The sequence below is a fragment of the Idiotropiscis lumnitzeri genome, chromosome 2 (assembly GCF_059441095.1).
Source record: "Idiotropiscis lumnitzeri isolate Australia: NSW breed Sydney's pygmy pipehorse chromosome 2, RoL_Ilum_1.0, whole genome shotgun sequence".
Classification (NCBI taxonomy): domain Eukaryota; kingdom Metazoa; phylum Chordata; class Actinopteri; order Syngnathiformes; family Syngnathidae; genus Idiotropiscis; species Idiotropiscis lumnitzeri.
Genome location: NC_142392.1, coordinates 12,016,693 through 12,038,321, shown reverse-complemented (window position 1 = coordinate 12,038,321; position 21,629 = coordinate 12,016,693). Strand labels below are relative to the sequence as shown.

The following is a 21,629-nucleotide window of genomic DNA, read 5'->3' as shown; positions in this document are numbered from 1 at the left end:
CTAGGAAGTCTGGTGTATACTCTTAATCCGCATCGCCACCAGATCTCATCTAAAGTTTTTGCATCGTCTGAAGCTGGGATGTCTATAGTTTCATTACAATGTGTAGGGTCGACTGACATGTAAAAATTAATACCTGCAAGGTTTACACATACAAACTGATTACATAAGGTTACTTGAGGTTAATATGGTCTTCAGCTTATTTTACAGCTCCTACACCTGACATTCCAAAACCTTTGAGAGAAACTGAGACGATTTGCCTTTCTCTGTCTGGTTCTTTTTATAGTTCAACTTCGAGTTCTGTTTTTCACCTTTTCACACAGCTAAATGAAGGCCAGTGGAGCAAGTGGAACAAGTGATTTTATTGATGATTGTGGAAAGCACCGATTTCATAAGCACCGTTTCTTCTCACACCTTTTCCATTAAAGTACGATTAAAAAGACAACTGAAAAGCATAATGTTAAAAAATGTTGTTCCAAGCAAAGGCAATTATTTTTATTTACATGTTTGATGTAAACGCCAAAACAAATCATCATCACTCAGACACGTTGCTTCTTCTGGCACGGATCAGATTGGCTTAGTGTCAATAAAAGAGCTTTGCAAAGTTAAATTTATCATATTTCATTCAAAATCACATTTACATCTTACCACAAAGAGTCAGTTCCTTCAGTTTTTTGTTGTCTTTTTTTAAGCTTCAAGGATCGCTGCTTTTCTCACCAGCACAATCGTGTCTCGCAGCACTACGTTTAGCGGAGAATTTTTTAGCACAAACGCTGCAACTGAATGGCTTGTCTCCACTGTGTGTTCTTGTGTGGCTTGTTAACGTTGACTTTACAGAGAAGCATTTTCCACAGACTGAGCAGGAAAAAGGTTTTTCTCCACTGTGTGTTCTTCCATGTTTTGTTAAAGTTGATTTCAGAAAGAATCCTTTGCCACAAACTGAGCAGGCGAAGGTTTTTTCTCCACTGTGCGTTCTTGTGTGGCTTGTTAAATGCGAATTTTGGATGAAGCTTTTACCACAAACTGAGCAAGAAAAAGGTTTTTCTGCAGTGTGTGTTCTTGTATGTTCTTTTAATCGTGACTTTAGAGAAAAGCTTTTCCCACAAACTGAGCAAGAAAAAGGTTTTTCTCCACTATGTGTTGTTGTGTGTTTTCTTAAATTAGACTTTCCAGAGAAGCTTTTCCCACAAACTGAGCAGGAAAAGGGTTTTTCTCCAGTGTGTGTTCTTGTGTGTTCTGTTAAATTTCCCTTTTGAGAGAAGCATTTTCCACAAACTGAGCATGAAAAGGGTTTATCTCCACTGTGTGTTCTTGTGTGGATTGTTAACATTGACTTATGCAGGAAGCTTTTGCCACAAACTGAGCAAGAAAACTGTTTTTCTCCACTGTGTGTTCTTGTGTGCGGTTTTAAAGACAGCTTTGAAGTTAATGAGTCAGTGTGACATGCCCTTTCACCTTTGGCTTGCCCACTGTCAACGTCAACGTCATCATCATCATCGTCATGAGCGTCTGATAATGTGCCCTCATTATGTGCTGGCCCCCAGTGGTCTTCATCACCTTCTGTTGTCACGTGATGACTTGAGCTGCTGCTTGTCGGCTCCGCCCCTCTGTTGTCCTCACTCTCATCCTTGTTTGCATCTTCACTCTTTATAGGGACAACGTTCAGTGGTGACTTGTTGATCTCCTCCTCCTCCTCCTTTTTGATGTGAGTCAAGTCTGGCTCCTCTTTCACAGAACGGAGATCGTTTTCACTGACGTCTGCAGGGCACAAAAAGACAAATTTGGTTTGGTCAAGTCAAACCTCAGGCGGCGACTTTGTCTTATATTGTTTCTACATGACTTGTGCCTGCCGCACACGGAGCAATGCGTGCGACCCGGTGTTAAAGAAATTACATGTCATGTTTCAAAACTATGCTTACAGATCAATAGAAGGTCACAAAAACATGGACCTCTTAAACAGGAAAACGTTAGTTCAGTGGGAACAGAAGTGTCTATGCTGGCAGTTTAGCAGGAAGCCACAAAAACAGATGCGCGTCTTGAACCGTGTTCGACAGGAAACCGTTTAGCTCGCATTTAACAGAAGTGTGACCCAAACATGTCTTGCAAGCTGAAACCGTTAGAACAAAAGGAAGCGTGTGGACGGGTGTGATAAAGTCAAAGTGTGTCCATTCTGTATGAGTTTGCATTTTCAAATCTGCTTCAATAAAAATCCACATGGGTTAAGAAATCTTTGGCTTTCACTCTGGGAACTAAATGCTCCTGTGCTTGTTGGTAGAAAAGGGGGTTGTGACGTTCTCCATTTTTAAGCCCATAGTAAGCTAAAGATGCAGATGCATTCCTTGCAGCATGCGCTTGTTCACCGATGAGATCCGTGCACCCTTGGATGGATGCATTAAATGTATTTTAAATGTTTGGATGGGGTGAAACTACGCACATGTGTACAAAACAGTGCAGGGCCACCCGAGGTTCATTGACTCTCACCCGACCAAGACAGTACAAAGTTCATCAATAAATAAGACCAATATGTACTTGATTTTTAAAAAAATAATATTTTGTGTTTTATCCACTAAAATTGATCAACCGCCATTGATGTTTTCGCCGCAGTGTGCACATTTTTTAGAGTCAGGCAGAATTCCTTCCGGAAGGAATTGCTTGAAAAAGATATAAAAACCAGTAAAATGTTAAATAATCAGTTCAAATTTTATACTGGAAAAAACATGGAGTTGACCCCCCACTACTGGTTATTCTTTGGCATTTATTTTATGCACTGATTTCATTTGGCATAAACAAATGTTCAGCAAACCGGCAAGTCAAAAGCAAAAATTAAAAATAAAACGGCAATAACCTTGAACGCATTTCCCCAAACAACTTAAGGTTGCGATGCATATTTCTAACGATAGAAAGTCGTTCTATACAAAGCAAATGAGAGTAAGACGTCTACAAACCTGCTTTGTGTGGCACAACACGAGACTGGTTGCAAACTTCGTCCAGCAGTGGAAGATGTTGCTCGTTCTCTTCTTTTATTCCACAAAGTTCCTCTTCGTACTTGGGTGTCGTTCTTGCACACATTTTCAAATGATAATTCCAAAAAATCCGCACTTGATCTCTGCTTGGCGATGAGTCATGTGCCTCTTTTCGTTAGCGGCTAGCTAGCTAACAAGCTAAGCTAACTACGCCGAAAAGCATCAACGCGCGAAGATGAGGTTATCGGGACACGAAGACTTAATGAATTATGTCGTAGTCCTTTAGAGTAGCACTGGACATTCTGTGAGAAAATTACAGTCAGTTCCACACTAAATCAGAAGAATTTAGCGGTGGGTGTTTTTGTTCCGGTGTGGACAGGTCGGTGGATGTGGTCGAGGTCCTTCGGAAGCTGCGCGCTTGCTAATGACGTCATGCTTTGAGCACGTATTTTTCAAATATATTTCTTTGCCTCTGTGTTTATTTTTACCCCAGGCTCTTCTATTTTAATATATATTTTATATAATATTATAATTCGGTTGTGAATTTCTTTTAACAAAATAACTAAATTAACGGTGTCACTGATGGTGTAGTGGTACACTCGCTCGAGTTGTGTGCGGGGCAGCGTGGGTTCAGTTCCCACTCAGTGATGGTGTCTATGTCTGCTCTGTGATTGGCTGGCGACCAGTTCAGGGTGTAGTGCGCCGTTCGCCCGAAGTCAGCTGGGATAGGCTCCAGCACCCTCCCGTGACCCGGATAAGCGGTGTGGATAATGACATGACATGACTAAATTAACGCCACATTGGCGAGTCAGCTCTGACGTCACTTCCTCCTATGCCCCGAGAAATCACTGCTGCAACAGCAGTGGGACGTTTGCGTTTCTCCGACCGAACTTGCAACAATGCTGTGGTTCACTCGGGCTGCAAGATTGTATGAATATAATGTCTGCATATACTAGCATTGGCTCTCAATTATTTCACACCCACCACTACCAAGAAGAAAAAGATTCGCGCCTCCCCACCACCATTTTTTTTCTGTCTTTGTAGATTGATATTAGATTGTCAATAAAATATCCCTTAACTAAGCTAAATTGATAAGAAATATAATTTTGAGAAATATAGTGAGGATCTCGAAACTCAGTACTCTGTTGTGCGAATATTGATAAAATGATAAATATTACAAATACGTTTTTTGTATAAAAAGCTTTATTAACATTAACAAACCAAACACAGACATTAATACGAACATAATATAGAAAAGACAAAAAGAAGAGCCTGGGGGATTTAAAACAAATATTCAATTTCAATAACAAAGCAACAGCTTGAGTATGTTTACGACTCTTTTTTTTTTTTGAAAAAATGGTTACTATACTTTTTATTTTTATTTATTCATTTATTTTTATTTTTTTTAAATGGTGACGATACGGGCGGTACGGTGACCGACTGGTTAGCACGATGGCCTCAGAGTGAGAAACAGCATCGGGCGTGGGTTCAATCCCCGGCTCCGGCCATCCTGTGTGGAGTTTGCATGTTCTCCCCCAAAAACATGCATGGCAGGTCACTCTAAATTGCCCCTAGGTATGAGTGTGAGCGCGGATGGTTGTTCGCCTCTGTGTGCCCTGCAATTGGCTGGCAACCAGTTCAGGGTGTCCCCCGCCTACTGCCCAAAGATAGCTGGGATAGGCTCCAGCACCCCCCGCGACCCTAGTGAGGAGCAGCGGTACAGCAGATGGATGGATGGGTTACGATACAGTGTACGATTTCGGTGTTCCTTTTATTTTATGTTTAGATACTTAATGGTTGCAATACAACATTTCTGTTCATTGCTGCTGGCTCTCCACCCAAACGCAGTTTAAGTCAGACTTATGTTAAAAGTTGAGCGCACATCAAAGCAATTAATTTTAGCAATGAGCACGCTTAGCACCTCCTTGCTCGCCTCCTCGTTTAGCACGCTACTTGTTAGTGGAGTCGTTTATTTGCCATCACGTAGCTTGTTGATGCTGCGGTGCATGGACCTAGATATAGTTCAAATAAAGTCTGTTCTGTTGCGGCGCAAGATAGCTTGGCGCAGGGCATTTAAGTAGCGGCGGAAGAAACAGGGCAGGGCAACGCTTTTTTTTTTTTTTTTTAAATCAGTACTGCGTGAACGAGGGGCACAAACAGCTTTGCCGAGCTCAAACTCGCGTTGTCTGAGATCGCCTTTTTTGCATCGTTCAGCTGGACTACGGCGGAAAAAAGCATGTTCCCCAGTTTAACTGCCAAAATATTATTTGTCATTTAATTTATTATAATTTTATTATTCATCGAACAATTTGCAAGTTGACCTTATTGATAACTTGTGCATAGTTGTCATGCAAGTTTTCTTTTCCTATTTGTGAATCGTTTGTACATGGAACAATAGGAAAGTAATTATATTGTTTGTTGATCCGGGGATGTGTTTGAGAGTTGCACTGTTCATACTCATGCGCTCTCTACGTGGCAAGGCAAGTGCCGTCGGACATTATTGACAAGCTGAGTCTGTTGTCGGCTCAATAGGAAGTTTCTGAAGTAACTTTTCTGCCAACATTTGAAGCTCATTCCCCTCAGGATTATTGTGCAGTCATCGAGGTATGTTTTGCTGTTAGCAAATATGTTTACACTTGATGGTGTTGCTGTGCTTTTCTTTTCATTATCTTTGTAAATATTGTATATTGCAGTTGTATATTTATATTTTTGTATGTTTTATAGTTTGACGGTGACAAATTAATAAATGTCAGCTGTGTAAGAAGATTCGAGACTGTTATGATTTTCTGACGGGAGTGAAAGTCAAACTCGTCTGCGTTGGATGGAAAAGTCAAACTCGTCTGCGTTGGATGGAAAAGTCAAACTCGTCTGCGTTGGATGGAGAAGTCAACTCGTCTGCGTTGGATGAAGAAGTGAAACTCGTCTGCGTTGGATGAAGAAGCGATCGTCTGCGCATTCTGCTTGCACGTGCTCAACGAAGGAGGACGGCGACAGAGCAAAGCTTGGAACTCAGATAAGCCTGGACACATCAGTTCACCTGTTGCTCGCTCAATTTGAGTCCATAAGACAAAGCACTTTAGTTTGTGCTCTGAAAGGTGACACAAACGAGCAGATAACAATAAGGGACTGTGTGTAGCGTGCATTATTGTTTTCCATAAGAAATAAGAATACGCGTGGATAAAGTTTATGTAATTTGTGTGTTAAAGAATAAGCACCAATCAAGTGTAAAAATGTCACAAGTAGAACAGACAGAACAGCCTTTAGATATAGAAGGGTCTAAGCAGCCACTTGACTCAAAAGAAGAATCTGAGCTTGATGATTTAGAAGAGGTAAAGCAGCCTAAGAATGTTATTGAGCACGTTTGCAGATCTACCACGTAGAAGTGAAAGAGAGCGTACTCTTACGGAGAAGGGTAAAGAACTTCACCGTGTAAAAACGGAAGATATACTACGTCGCTTTGATAGAAGTTATGAGTACTGGAAGGCTTTAATTAAGGTAGCAAAAAAATCTGTGATTCATCAGGATTCTAGTGATGTGCTTCAGAAGCATATCAGCAATATTCAAACAGAACTCTCTGAATTGAATCAAGTGTATGATGAATACCGAAAGCTAGACAGCCCCCCACATGAAGTACGCCGCAGGATGGACAACTGTGTGTCCATATCCAATCAAGTAGTAGGAAATGCGCAATCTCAAATTTCAGGAAATAAGGAAGAACTAATGTGGCCTGATGCACCCTCTGTTTTTGCAACCACAATCTGCGATACTATAAAGTCATTCACAAAGGGCGATAGTGTTCACTCAACTCAGTCTGAAGCCAAAAGAAAGGAAGCTGCTGCTGAGTATGCAGCAACTAAAGCTGTGTTACAAATAATGTCTGAGCAAGAACAACATCGAGAGAGATTGCTAGCACTTGAAGCTGAAAATAAGTCGATAGTTGCAGCACAAGAAGCAGACGCACTATCCCGCCGGCTCCAAGTTGAGAAGGAAGACGCAGAACGTAAACTAGAAGAACAGAACCGTGAAGCTGTTCTCCTAAAGAAACAGCAAGAAGAAAATGCATCAAGGCAGAAGTCGGTTGATGACTTAAAAAGACAACTAGAGCGTTTAGAAGAGCTAAAACGACTAAATGCTGCTAAAGCAAAGCTTCAAGTTTACGATGAAACTGAGTTAATTTCAGACCAAGGATTCAAATCTAAGCACTCTGAATCGCCCAACGTGGAGCAAGAAGTCAAGCACGCAAACCCCGTGCATTATTATACCCAACATCCATATATAACTTCAGCGATATCTCAAAGTAACTCTCCACAAGATGACACAAAGGACCATGTGAAGGTTTTGGCTGAGGCCATATCAGCTAACCGGCTTCCAATCCCAGAGCCCACTGTCTTCACTGGGGACCCACTCAAGTTTAGACACTGGAAGTCATCCTTTCAGACACTCATTGAGAGGATGAATATCCCAAATACTGAGAAACTCTTTTTCCTTGAAAAATATGTTGGAGGCGAAGCTAAAGAAGGCATAGAAGGCTACTTCATGAGTGACTCTGATGATGCATATCAAGCAGCATGGGATTTGCTCCATGAACGATATGGTAAACCTTTTGTAATTGCCAAAGCGTTCCGAGACAAACGACATTCCTGGCCTAGGATTGCTTCAAAGGAGACTGGGGAGTTGAGGAAATTTGTCGACTTTTTGCGTAGTTGCGACTAGGGTTGGGCGATATGACCTAAAATCAATATCGCGATAAATTGGGCACTTTTACCTCGATAACGATAAATGTGCGATAAATTCCCCCTGAGGACCAAAATCAAAATAAATGCAGGAAATGCATATTAACTGCTTTTTTATTGACCAACTGGTACACATTCCTTTCAATGAAAAATAAAAGTGCAAAAATCATATTGAATAAACATTCAAAATAGCTTGCTTTGCATGACTTGAACAATGTCACAAAGAACAGGAGAAAAAGGGTACCTCTCACAAAATCTTTTTCTGCAAATATATTGTGCCGAGATGCTGTAATGCCATTTGCAATGGCCTAGATTTGTGTAAAGGTATCTTGTAAACAATATAAATAATGCCATCTGCAAAGGAGTTAGTCGCCTGTAAACAAAATGCTAAATAGAATGAAAAAAATGTCAATGGAATGTCAATGCCAAATAAAGTGTGCTTCATCAGGAAAATGTGCCGTCTGGTGCGCAGTCGCCACTTGTCGTCTATGTACCGCACAGTCAGGCTCAAACAGGGATCCATGTTGCGACTCGACCACAAGTCGGATGTGGATGCAAAATGCTCGACATGTCTCCGCTCCCGTCCCGATTTTGTCCATATCGGGAAGTGCTGTATGTGTGTGTAAATATTTTCGTACCTTTTGTCGTCTATGTTCATGAGGCGTTTAAATCCTGTGCGCTCCACTGTAACTAGAGGAGCTCTATCTTTCGCTATGTGCTCGGCTATCGCGTCCACCTCTGAGACGTTCTCTCGTATGGTGTCACCTCCGTTAGTGGGCTGTTGTCACTTGTCCAACCTTGCTTCTCACTTTGAACTTTTAGCACAAGCTCCAAGTCAACAGCATGGTTGTGTTGTGAGAGGTGAAAAAGAAAAGGTTGGACGCGCTGTTTCAGGTGCTTACGACGCACTTTGTAGTTCGTGTTCTTTTGCTCAGACATCGTCTTTATGGAATCCAAAACATTTCCAAACGACAGATGTCGAATTTCTTTTCGGGACAAGCGCGACAGGAACAATTTCAACTAACGTTACTTCGTCTGCAGCCGTGTCAGCCGCTTTAGGATTTGAATCGCCAGCAACGAACGCGTCTTCTGTTTCCATTCTTCTACAGCGCATGAGTCACGTGACTAGAAGCGCTGTAGCCGTCCGTCTTAAAGAGGCATGAACATCGCCGCAGACAGAAAATACTTTTTCTTTTTTTTTTTTTAGACACCGAATTTACCAACAAGGGCACAATTATGTCGGTCACTGTAATACATTTCGGTAATGGTAAATTTTCGGTTTATCGCCCAGCCCTAGTTGCGACTCTGCTATGACGATAAATGACAGTCTAAGTATACTGAACGATGGGATCGAAAATCAGAAGCTCAGCACTAAGCTACCGGACTGGTTATGCACCAGGTGGAATCGTAAAGCTACTCAATATCAACTTGAGCATGACAAGTTCCCTAACTTCAGCTACTTTGTTACATTTCTGACAATGGAAGCAAGCATTGCATGTAATCCAATTACATCATACCAAGCTATACATCAAGGCGGACATGGAAAGGGAAAGGTCAAGAGTCAGACTGAAGAAGGATACAAGAAGTGTTCCGCAGGTGCTAATGCGCTCAGAACAAACGCTAGTGAAAAGATCATATTAACATGCATGTTTTGTAAGAAAGCAGGACATTGTATATTCAAGTGTCGCAAATTCATAAAGGAACCGGTTGAAAACAGAGTAAAATATGTCAAGAGTGAAAAACTATGTTTTGGCTGCTTGAAACCTGGCCATTTATCTAAGAACTGTAAAAAACGAATGGTTTGCGAAACCTGTTCTAAGCGACACCCTACATGCTTACACGCAGATCGCTCAAAGAAAGACCAAGACCCTCAAGAAGACCAAGAATCAACGCAAGAGCACAAGGAAGCAAGCGAAGAAACAAAATCACAATTAACACAGAAAACTGATGACGTTGCTGAAGCGACAGCGCACAGCCACAGAGTTGTTCAAGATGGCAATAACACCCAGACATCAGCAATAATACCAGTCTATGTGTCAACGCCTACTGACTCCAGTAATGAAGTGCTTGTTTATGCTCTTTTAGATTCACAAAGTGACTCTTCTTTCATTTTAGAAGACATAGCAGATAATCTAGATGTTGTGGAGGCTATGTCGATAGCAGTGTGTGTCAGTCTTGACTGTTAATCAGGTGGTTCAGATTTTTTATCTTACCGGAGCCTGGGGCGCCGGCCAGAGCGCCACTTCGCGGCCGGGTTGTTTGGAAAGGCAAATGGTGCAGGATGGCGGAATAAGGAAGAGGCAGGTGGCTGCTTTAAGCAATTTATCCAACAGTTTGGCAATTAACATCCAAATTCACAACAGTGTCCATTAAAGTCCATTACAATGTGTCCCTTTGGTTTGGTTTCCTGCCGTGGAGGCCACTAGGTGAAACGTCGAGTGGTTGGATGAGTCTTGTGTGTTTGGGTGTCCGTAGTTATGGATATATGTCAAACAGGGCTGGCAATAAGGATTATATATGGCCTGGAGATGTGTATGTGTGGTCTCTCACATGGACGCACACTCGAGATTGGCACATTTTCAGCTCAGAGGAAAACACACGGATCAAATCACGAACTTCTATCGGCGGCACACTTTAACTTCGCCGTAACTGCTCCGACTGGTCGCACTCTCGCGCTCTCGCCCTGTCCCCCTCTCTCTCTCTCTCTCGACCGCGGCGCCGGAGCGATGAAGGACCCCGCCTAGCTGCCCGAACACTGCCTGCATAAAATAAGGAAATATGAGTCTTTTGTACACTAGATGTCAACAAAGAACAAGTAAAGCTTAAATTATCAACAATGTCATCGAAAAGGAAGATTGTGCACTGTAAAAGAATCAGAGACCTGCAAATCAGAGGGATATTCTCCATGGACAGAATAACAGTTCCCACCACATACACGCGTGAGTTCATCCCTGCAAATAAGAAACACATTCCTACCTTTGAGACTGCGAAGGCATGGTCTCATTTGGAGCATCTTACAGAGAGTATCGCTCCACCAATGGATTGTGAGATTGGTCTACTGATCGGCTACAACTGCCCACAAGCACTCATGCCCAGAGAGGTTGTGTGTGGAGAAAAGAACCAGCCATTCGCACAGAAGACTGACTTAGGCTGGAGCATAGTGAGTTATGGTGAGCTTGGCGAGTATGAAGATGATGCTATAGGATTGAGTCACCGCATCATTGTACGGCAAGTGACACCCAAGCCCAAACCAGCAGTTAAGCTCAAAAGTGAAGTGCACTTTGTCTGCAATACTCGGATCAAGGAAGTTTTCACTCCAGTAGATTTCCTAAGAGTACTGGAGTCCGACTTTAGTGAAAGAGTAGAAGAAGAGACACTTGTCTCTCAAGAGGATCTCAATTTTCTTACCCAGCTAAAGGAAGGCATCAAACATAAGCAGGATGGTCATTATGAGATGCCCCTCCCGTTCAAACAAGAAAGACCAAATCTTCCTAATAACAAGTCATATGCTGTGCAGCGTTTAAAGAGTCTAGAGAAGAGGCTTAAGAGAGATCAGAAGTACTGCTCAGACTATGTGAATTTCATGCAAGACATTATCACTCGTGGTGATGCAGAGAAGGTTCCAGTAGAAGCACTGGAAAACCGGCCAGCGTGGTATATTCCCCACCATGGAGTCTATCACCGACAAAAACCTGGCAAAATACGTGTGGTCTTCGATTGCTCAGCGAGGTTCCAGAACACAGCGTTGAATGACCACCTTCTCACCGGACCAGAACTCACAAACACTTTGGTGGGAGTACTTTGTAGATTTCGCAAAGGTCCAGTCGCTATCATGTGCGACGTGGAACGAATGTTTCATCAGTTCCATGTAAGACTTGAAGACCAAGATTATCTGAGATTCTTTTGGTGGGAGAATGGGGATCTAGAGTCACCACCATCAGTCTTTCGTATGCGAGTGCATCTGTTCGGTGCAGCTTCTTCCCCTGGTTGCGCCAATTTTGGTCTTAAACATCTAGCCACTGAAGGGCAGGAGGAATTTAGCCATGAGACAGTGAAATTCATCCAGCGAAATTTTTATGTGGATGATGGATTGGTAAGTGTCACATCCGACACTGAGGCAGTTCAGCTCATCAAGGAGGCTCGACAGCTTTGTAGCTCAGGCAAGCTCAGACTGCACAAGTTTGTCTGTAATAGCAGGAAGGTGATGGATACAATACCAGTTGAAGAGCGTTCAGAAAGTGTCAAAGAACAGGACATGACTTTAGGAGAACCGCTTATGGAAAGAGCGCTCGGAGTTCAATGGTGTGTTTTTTCTGATGATTTCCAGTTCAGAGTTACAGTCAAGGAACACCCACTGACTAGAAGAGGAGTTTTATCCACAGTGGCATCCATCTATGACCCCTTAGGGTTCGTTGCCCCTTTCATTCTGTTAGGGAAACAGATCTTACAACAAATGTGCCGAGAGAACATCAGTTGGGACGAGCCACTCACAGAAGGCCTCAGAACACAATGGGAAGCGTGGCTACAAGATCTACAAAACCTGTCCCAAGTAAAGATCAGAAGGTGCTTCGTTCCATTGCATTTCTCAGAAGGATCCAAGTACGAGCTTCACCACTTCTCAGACGCTAGCATCATAGGATAAGGGGAAGATTGCCAGAGTAGCAGATATTTATCCAAGTTTAGATGGAAGAGTCAGATAGGTAAAACTTCAGCTCAGTGACTCTTCATTAGACAGCCAAGGCAAACGCATTAAGAAGCCAATCTATCTAGATAGGCCTGTACAGAAGACAGTACTTTTGCTTGAGGCAGAGGAGTAATTAGTTGTTTCATAAAACGCTCTGTTAAGTGTTGAAAGAAAAGTAAATCACATAGCTGTTGTGATTTGGTGGGAGTTTAACTGCCAAAATATTATTTGTCATTTAATTTATTATAATTTATTATTCATCAAACAATTGGCAAGTTGACTTTATTGATAATTTGTGTATAGTTGTCATGCAAGTTTTCTTTTCCTATTTGTGAATCGTTTGTACATGGAACAATAGGAAAGTAATTATATTGTTTGTTGCTCCGGGGACGTGTTTGAGAGTTGCACTGTTCATACTCATGCGTTCTTTACGTGGCAAGGCAAGTGCCGTCGGACATGATTGACAAGCTGAGTCTTTTGGTTGGCTGAATAAGAAGTTTCTGAAGTGACTTTTCTGCCAGCATTTGAAGCTCATTCCCCTCAGAATTATTGTGCAGTCATCGAGTTTGACGGTGACAAATTAATAAATGTCAGCTGTGTAAGAAGATTCGAGACTTGTGATGATTATCTGACGGGAGTGATAGTTAATGTTAATAAAGTTTTTGACAAAAAACGTATTCGTAAATATTTATCATGTCACTGATGGTGGAGTGGTACACTCGCCTGAGTTGTGTGCAGGCAACGTGGGTTCAGTTCCCACTCAGTGACGATGTCTATGTCTGCCCTGTGACTGGCTGGCGACCAGTTCAGGGTGTAGTGCGCCTTTCGCCCGTTGTCAGCTGGAATTGGCTCCAGCACTCTCCCGCGACCCTGTTCAGGATAAGCCGTGTGGATAATGACATGACATGACAAATATTTGTCATCTCATCAATATTTGCACAACAGAGTACTGAGTTTCGAGATCCTCACTATAATAGTTCTCAAAATTATATTTCTTATCAATTTAGGTTAGTTAAGGGATATTTTATTGACAATCTAATATCAATCTACAAAGATAGAAAAACAATTGGTGGTGGGGTGGCGCGAATCTTTTTCTTCTTGGTAGGGGCGGGCGTGAAATAATTGAGAAGCACTGCGAGTATAAGTTCGGTCGGAGAAACGTAAACGTCCCACTGCTGTTCCAGCAGCGGCTTCTCGGGGCATAAGCGGAAGTGACGCGAGAGATGACTCGCCAATGTGGCGTTAATTTAATTATTTGGTTAATTTTTTTTTATCAACCGAATTAAAATATTATATAAAATAAATATTAAAATAGAACATCCAGGTGTAAATAAAACCCACTGAGGCAAAGAAATATATATGGAAAATACGCGCTTAAAGCATGACGTCATAAGCAAGCGCGCAGCTTCCGAAGGACCTCGACCACATCCACACCGGAACAAAAGCAGTTCACCGCTAAATTCTTCTGATTTAGTGTGGAACTGACTGTAATTTTCTCAAAGGATGTCCAGTGCTACTCTAAAGGACTACGACATAATTCATTAAGTCTTTGTGTCCCGATAACCTCATCTTCGCGCGTTGATGCTTTTCGGCGTAGTTAGCTTAGCTTGTTAGCTAGCTAGCTGCTAACAAAAATAATAATAATGCCTTTATTAGTCTCACAATGGGGAAATTCGAGATTCGAACCCAGGCCTCCTGGGGAGACTGGGTCCTGAACGCGGCGCCTTAGACCACTCGGCCATCCTGGCAGCCAAGAGGCACATGACTCATCGCCAAGCAGAGATCAAGTGCGGATTTTTGGGAATTATCATTTGAATATGTGTGAAAGAACGACACCCATGTACAAAGTGGATCTTTGTGGAATAAAAGAAGAGAACGAGCAACATCTTCAACTGCTGGACGAAGTTTGCAACCAGCCTCGTGTTGTGCCACTCAAAGCAGGTTTGTACACGTCTTACTCTCATTTGCTTTTAATGAACGACTTTCTATCGTTAAAAATATGCATCACAACATTAAGTTGTTTGGGGAAATGCGTCCAAGGTTATTGCCGTTTTATTTTTAAATATTGCTCGTCGGTTTGCTGAACATTTGTTTTTGCCAAATGAAATCAGTGCAGAAAATATATGCCAAAGAATAACCAATAAGGGGGGGGTGAATTCCATGTTTTTTTTTTTTTTTTATAAAATTTGAACTGATTATTTAACATTTTACATTTTCTGGTATTTATATCTTGTTCAAGCAATTCCTTCCGGAAGGAATTCTGCCTGACTCTAAAAAATCTGCACACTGGGGCGAAAACATCAATGGCGGTTGATCAATTTTAGTGGATAAAACACAAAATATTAAGTTTTTTTTAAAAATCAAGCACGTAATGGTCTTATTTATTAACTTTGTACTGGCTTCGTCGGGTGAGAGTCAATGAACCTCCGGTGGATCTGCACTGTTTTGTGCACATGTGCGTAGTTTCACCCCATCCAAACATTTAAAATACATTGAATGCATCCATCCAGGGTTGCACGGATCTCGATCAGTGAACAAGCGCATGCTGCAAGGAATGCATCTGCATCTTTAGCTTTCTATGGGCTTAAAAAGGGAGTACGCCACAACCCCATTTTCTACCAACAAGGCCAGGAACATTTAGTTCCTGGTCATAAAGTTCCTGTGTCCCAGATGGTTTGCATCTCCCCCGCAACTCATAGTTCTTGATCATTTATGCAAATGACAATGATGACGGAACAATGGGAGGTGTTGTGTTACTTTGTTACTCATTACTGACACCCTATGGCTGTTAAGCATCGTTGCAGTTCCAAAATAATTCAGTGAACTCTTAAAATATTTTGGTGTATCTTAGTCGAATTTGAATACATATTGGATAACTTTAAAATATACAGTCATTATTCAAATATGTCAACATGAAAGTCAGAGTGAAAGTGTTGTTGCTTAATGCTGATGTGTAGGGATTTTGACTCTTCAAACATAATGTTGTTTTAAAATTTATTTAAAAACAGAAATTTTATAAAAAATAAAAAGGGGAATGTTGGAATGTACTAGCAGGCTAAATGTAAATCATGCAATAAATAGCGACTCTGATGCCAGGGCCCCTTTAATTCTTTTAGGGATCCAGATTATAATGGAAGCAAAAATACCCACGATGAAACTATCCATAAATGCAAAAAGAAATACTTGTAAACATATTTCACTTGAAGGATTCCTATTTTATCAATGACATTATGTTGCGATGGCCCCCAGTGGCCCCCATTAAAAAGTTAGGGTCCCACAACAGGTGTTCCATCAGACGTGTGTGTGTGCTAACTTCAGCTCGCTTCCAGAAACGTCTGTGAGTATGTCAGGAATGAAATCGGCATCAGCCGCAACATGCTTCCTTTTTAAATGCTCGTTTATCACTGTTGTGCTGCGAAAGGGAGGTTTACACCGTAGGACGTAATTTTGTGAAATGCCCCCATGGTCCGATCCAAATCGGGGTCGCACGCATCGCTCCGTGTGCGGCAGGCACAAGTCAAGGTAGCACGGTAGGAACAATATAAGACAAAGTCGCCGCCTGAACTTTGATTTGACCAAACCAAATTTGTCTTTTTGTGTCCTGCAGACGTCAGACAAAATGATCTCCGTTCTGTGAAAGAGGAGCCAGACTTGACTCACATCAAAAAGGAGGAGGTGGAGATCAACAAGTCACCAGTGAACGTTGTCCATATAAAGACTGAAGATGAAAACAAGGATGAGAGTGAGGACAACAGAGGGGTGCTTCCTTTTTAAATGCTCGTTTATCACAGCTGTGCTGCTAGAAAAGGGAGGTTTACATCGTCAAACGTAATTTTGTGAAATGTCCCCATGGTCCGGTCCAAGTTGGGGTCGCACGCATTGCTCCGTGTGCGGCAGGCATAAGTCAAGGTAGCACGGTAGAAACAATATAAGACAAAGTCGCCGCATGAGGTTTGACTTGACCAAACCAAATTTGTGTTTGTCTTTTTGTGTCCTGCAGACGTCTGTGAAAACGATCTCCGTTCTGTGAAAGAAGAGCCAGACTTGACTCATATCAAAAAGGAGGAGGAGGAGATCAACAAGTCACCACTGAACGTTGTCCCTATAAAGACTGAAGATGAAAACAAGGATGAGAGTGAGGACAACAGAGGGGCGGAGCCTCCAAGCAGCAGCTCAAGACATCACGTGACAACAGAAGGTGATGAAGACCACTGGGGGCCATCACAAGCACAAAATGAGGACATATTATCAGACACTCATGACGATGATGATGATGAAGATGATGGGCAAGCCAAAGGTGAAAGGGCATGTCACACTGACTCATTAACTTCAAAGCTGTCGTTAAAACCGCACACAAGAACACACAGCGGAGATAAACCTTTTTCCTGCTCAGTTTGTGGAAAATGCTTCTCTCGAAAGTCTTCTTTAGTAAGGCACACAAGAACGCACAGTGGAGAAAAACCTTTTTCCTGCTTGTTTTGTGACAAAAGCTTTTCTCTAAAGTCACATTTAACAAGCCACACAAGAACACACAGTGGTGAAAAACCTTTTTCCTGCTCAATTTGTGACAAAAGCTTTTCTCTAAAGTCACATTTAACAAGCCACACAAGAACACACAGTGGTGAAAAACCTTTTTCCTGCTCAGATTGTGGTAAAAGCTTCTCCGAGAATTCTAATTTCACAAGGCATGCAAGAACACACAGTGGAGTAAAACCTTTTTCTTGCTCAATTTGTGGCAAGAGTTTCTCTCAAAAGTCGCATTTAACAAGCCACACAAGAAAGCACAGTGGTGAAAAACCTTTTTCCTGCTCAGTTTGTGGAAAATGCTTCTCTCGAAAGTCTTCTTTAGTAAGGCACACAAGAACGCACAGTGGAGAAAAACCTTTTTCCTGCTTGTTTTGTGGTCAAAGCTTTTCTCTAAAATCAAATTTAACAAGCCACACAAGAACACACAGTGGTGAAAAACCTTTTTCCTGCTCAATTTGTGGCAAAAGCTTTTCTCTAAAGTCACATTTAACAAGCCACACAAGAACACACAGTGGTGAAAAACCCTTTTCCTGCTCAGATTGTGGTAAAAGCTTCTCAGAGAATTCTAATTTCACAAGGCACGCAAGAACACACAGTGGAGAAAAACCTTTTTCTTGCTCAATTTGTGGCAAGAGTTTCTCTCAAAAGTCTCATTTAGTAAGGCACACAAGAAAGCACAGTGGTAAAAAACCTTTTTCCTGCTCAGTTTGTGCCAAGAGTTTCTCTCAAAAGTTGCATTTAACAAACCACACAAGAACGCACAGTGGAGAAAAACCTTTTTCCTGCTCAGTTTGTGGCAAAAGCTTCTCTCAAAAGTTGCATTTACGAATCCACACAAGAACGCACAGTGGAGACAAGCCATTCAGTTGCAGCGTTTGTGCTAAAACATTCTTCACTAAACAGCATGCTGAGAGACACAATTGTGCTGGTGAGAATTGCAGCGATACTTGAAGATTAAAAAAATAAGAAAAAAAATGAAAGAACCGACTCTTTGTGGTAAGATGTAAATGTGATTTTCAATAAAATATGAAATTGAATTTTGCAAAGCTCTTTTATTGACACAAAGCCAATGTGATCAGTGCCAGAAGAACCATTGTGTCTGAGTGATGATGAGTTTTTTTGTGTGTTAACATCAAACATGTAAATAAAATTTATTGCCTTTGCCTGGAATAACATTTGTTAACATTATGCTTTTCAGTTGTCTTTTTAATCGTACTTAATGGAAAAGGTGTGAGAAGAAACGGTGCTTATGAAATCGGTGCCTTCCACAATCATCAATAAAATCACTTGTTCCACTTGCTCAACTGGCCTCCATTACGCTGTGTGAAAAGGTGAAAAACAGAACTCGAAGTTGAACTATAAAAAGAACCAGACAGAGAAATGCAAATTGTCTCAGTTTCTCTCAAAGGTTTTGGAATGTCAGGAGTTGGCAACTTGATGGCGACTGGAGTCAGCGCTGGTTTTCTCGCTGTGTTTGGCTGGCTCGTATATGTATGGTCCATTGAACAAAACTCAAACTCTTCAAATATTCCCTCAGATACATTTAATATTTCGCTTTCTGAATAAATTTCTGACTGCCCAAATACACTTTCTAGGTTGAGCTCTATCAAGCGTTTGGGGTTTATTGCTAAGCAGAATCTCACTTCGGGAAAACTATCATTTTGTCAAATATACCAAATATTTTTTTTCATGCTCTATTATATTTTTTATACATTGGATTTTTTATATAGTGAAATGGGAAAATATTAAAATGTAAAATTGGAAATCACATACAGACTTAATTCAATTAATAACAAATATAGAAACATTTTATAAATATTGAACTAATTGAGAAGAGTCCTGATTTTGAAATAATATTGAATTATAAAAAATACTTAAAAAATTAATTCAATAACCCGACCCTGGATGAGCGGCAGAAAATGGCTGGATGGATGGAATAATTTAAATTGCACACATTTTCAAAAGAACAAATATGTTCAGAAATATTCAAGTGTGAAATAAAAATGTTCAAATTGTTGATAATTTTACATACTAAAACAATTGAATAAATATTGTATTATTACATAAGCAAGCTTAAATATACATTGAAATAAATTAAAAAAAAGTTGTGTATTATTAAATGGCCTAATTTAGATCTGGGAAGTAATTCTCTTTATGAAACTATGAAGGGACTGGAGGTCACAGAAGTGACCAGTCTTGGTTCTGAAGTTCCGATGTAACCAGATACTGCCCTGAGAGAAAATAGGCCTGAGCATTGTTTATGGTGGGGGCAATTCTCTCGCCAGGTCAGTGACCTTCCAGGGTATGGAAGTAATTTAAGGTGGTCACGAGTAGACTGGTCGTATCAACGGGGAGACGCATCTGCTCTCCCTCTGGGGGACTTTTGGAGGGAAATCCCGAAGACTAGCGGGATGGGAATGCATATGCAACAAGGGAAGATTAGATATTCATGTCCTATTTGGGCATTCCCCATAAGAAGGGAATGTCTGAGAGGGGGCTCGCACGTTTTTGGGGAGACTTCTTTTGACATCAGCATGTGACGAGAATAAAATCTTTCTTCTTTCTTTTGTTCTTTTCCATCACCAATCCAGCCTTGCTCGGCTGCCTCTCCTGAAGGCAGCAAGGACCCACACTTCAAAGACAAAATATACTACATATTGAAAGAAAAATAATACTCCAATGTTGAAATAAGTATAGAATTGAATGAATAAACAACAAAGAAATAAATACCTCCTGGAAAATATTATTTTCAACATTTGTCAACATTTTTCTTTCTTGCACATTCTTAAACAAACATAATTTTTTTTTTTACTTTTAATTTTTAAGTTACTTCAGTGCATTTCACACCTGTGCCTTCAGTGAAGTCCTACTTTGTTCTCCTTGAATAAATCCCCATGAAAATACCATAATTTATGACACCACGGCTGGACAAATAATATACAGAAACACACTTACGCACCACTGAGTGAGTGTTGGACGATATAGCTTCTCTTGAAAGGTCCGACTTGAAAATGTCCTTGCAAGTGTATCTGCAATAAAAAATCACACTTTTCCCTCCTTCGGCCATTGTGGTTTAAAAAAAGAAAGAATATATTTCAGATTTTTGAACGGTCGCCAGTTACGACTTTTTGGTGTGTTGGTTCGGCATAGCGCCGCACTGCGCCGCAGTATTGGAACTCACTGGAGTTGCATCTTCATTTGAAGTTTGAAAAACACAACAAAAACCTACGATATTTCGTCCGAAAATTGACAGTCGGAAGTTTTCTTACCTTCTGCGCATGTTTACAAGTGGCGACAAGTTCGTTCAAATCCGAACATTTCGGATTCTGACATGACTAAAGTAGCTCGCATATTTTTAAGTAGACAATTCAGTTGCGAGTAAGGAAGGGAGTAATATTTGATTATTGGCTGTTAATTCGTTAGCTCCATGATGTGACCTGACATCGTGTCATTGACTGTGTTCTGTTTATGCTATGAAACTTATGGAGGCAGCGCCACAGGCACTGGTCTTAAAGGAACACACAAATTTCCCACACTCATATTTTACTCATGTGATTACTCAATTAATAGGCTCCCCTGGACTTAAAATTGATATCTGGATTGCTGTAATATCATTTTCCCAATTTAACATGAAGATTTCTTAATTATTAAAACTACAATTAACATTTTCAATAACTGCACAGGATGATACATGCTGTTGTGAGCAGGGTTTCATGGTTGATGATGAAAACAAGACTGTGTAATTGTAATTCTGTTGTAATTCTTTCGAGGCAGGAACTGTCCGAAAAAAAAATTCATGCAATTTGTAATCACACACTTTGTCATCCAAAAAGTCACTCAGGGCAAGGTAATTTAATCTTTGGGAAGGAGAAAAAAAATTGTCACTTGCCCAAGTTGGGCAAGTAATTTGGCCACTCGGGCAAGGCAAATTTTGGCACTTGCCCTAAGGGCAAGCAGTTTTTAAAGTTAACTTCGAAGCCTGCGAGTGAACCACAGCATTGTTGCAAGTTCGTTCGGAGAAACGTAAACGTCCCACTGCAGTTGCAGCAGCGGATTCTCCGGGCAAAGGCAGAAGTGACGTAAGAGCTGACTCGCCAATGTGGCGTTAATTTATTTTTTTAAATTTTTTTTTTATCAACCGAATTCAAATATTATATAAAATATATATTAAAATAGAACATCAAGGTGTAAAAACAGACACAGAGGCAAAGAAATATATTTGAAAAATACGTGTCTGAAGCATGACGTCATTAGCAAGCGTGCAGCTTCCGAAGGACCTCGACCACATAAAAAAAAAAATAAATAAATAAAATAAAAAAATAAATTAAAAAAAAATAAATTAAAAAAAAAAAAAAAAAAAAAAAAGGACCTCGACCACATCCACCGACCCGTCCACACCGGAACAAAAACACCCATCGCTAAATTCTTCTGATTTAGTGTGGAACTGACTGTAATTTTCTCACAGGATGTAATTCGTTAAGTCTTTGTGTCCCGATAACCTCATTTTCGCGCGTTGATGCTTTTCGGCGTAGTTAGCTTAGCTTGCTAGCTAGCTAGCCGCTAACGAAAAGAGGCACATGACTCATCGCCAAGCAGAGATCAAGTGTGGATTTTTTTTAATTATCATTTGAAAATGTGTGAAAGAACGACACCCAAGTGCAAAGAGGAACTTTGTGGAATAAAAGAAGAGAACGAGCAACATCTTCAACTGCTGGGCGAAGGTTG

At 40.9% G+C, this 21,629-nt stretch overlaps 2 protein-coding genes across 2 annotated transcripts in view; one reads left to right on the top strand and one right to left on the bottom strand.

Annotated features, from left to right (window-relative positions):
- Positions 1–339: 339 nt before the first annotated feature.
- The window catches only part of LOC148341703 (uncharacterized), a 169,027-nt gene continuing 147,737 nt past the window's right edge, over positions 340–21,629 (bottom strand). Inside the window, exon 2 of the mRNA XM_088287331.1 lies at positions 340–1,755. Within this exon, the coding sequence (XP_088143457.1) occupies positions 692–1,755 (1,064 nt within the window). The 3' untranslated portion in view covers positions 340–691. The remainder of the gene's footprint in view (positions 1,756–21,629) is intronic.
- Positions 10,530–18,063, top strand: LOC148341708 (uncharacterized). The gene is made up of 3 exons (XM_088283599.1): positions 10,530–11,561; positions 16,181–16,286; positions 16,378–18,063. The coding sequence occupies exons 1-3, from the start codon at positions 10,530–10,532 to the stop codon at positions 17,853–17,855; spliced, it is 2,616 nt and encodes an 871-aa protein (XP_088139725.1). The 3' UTR covers positions 17,856–18,063.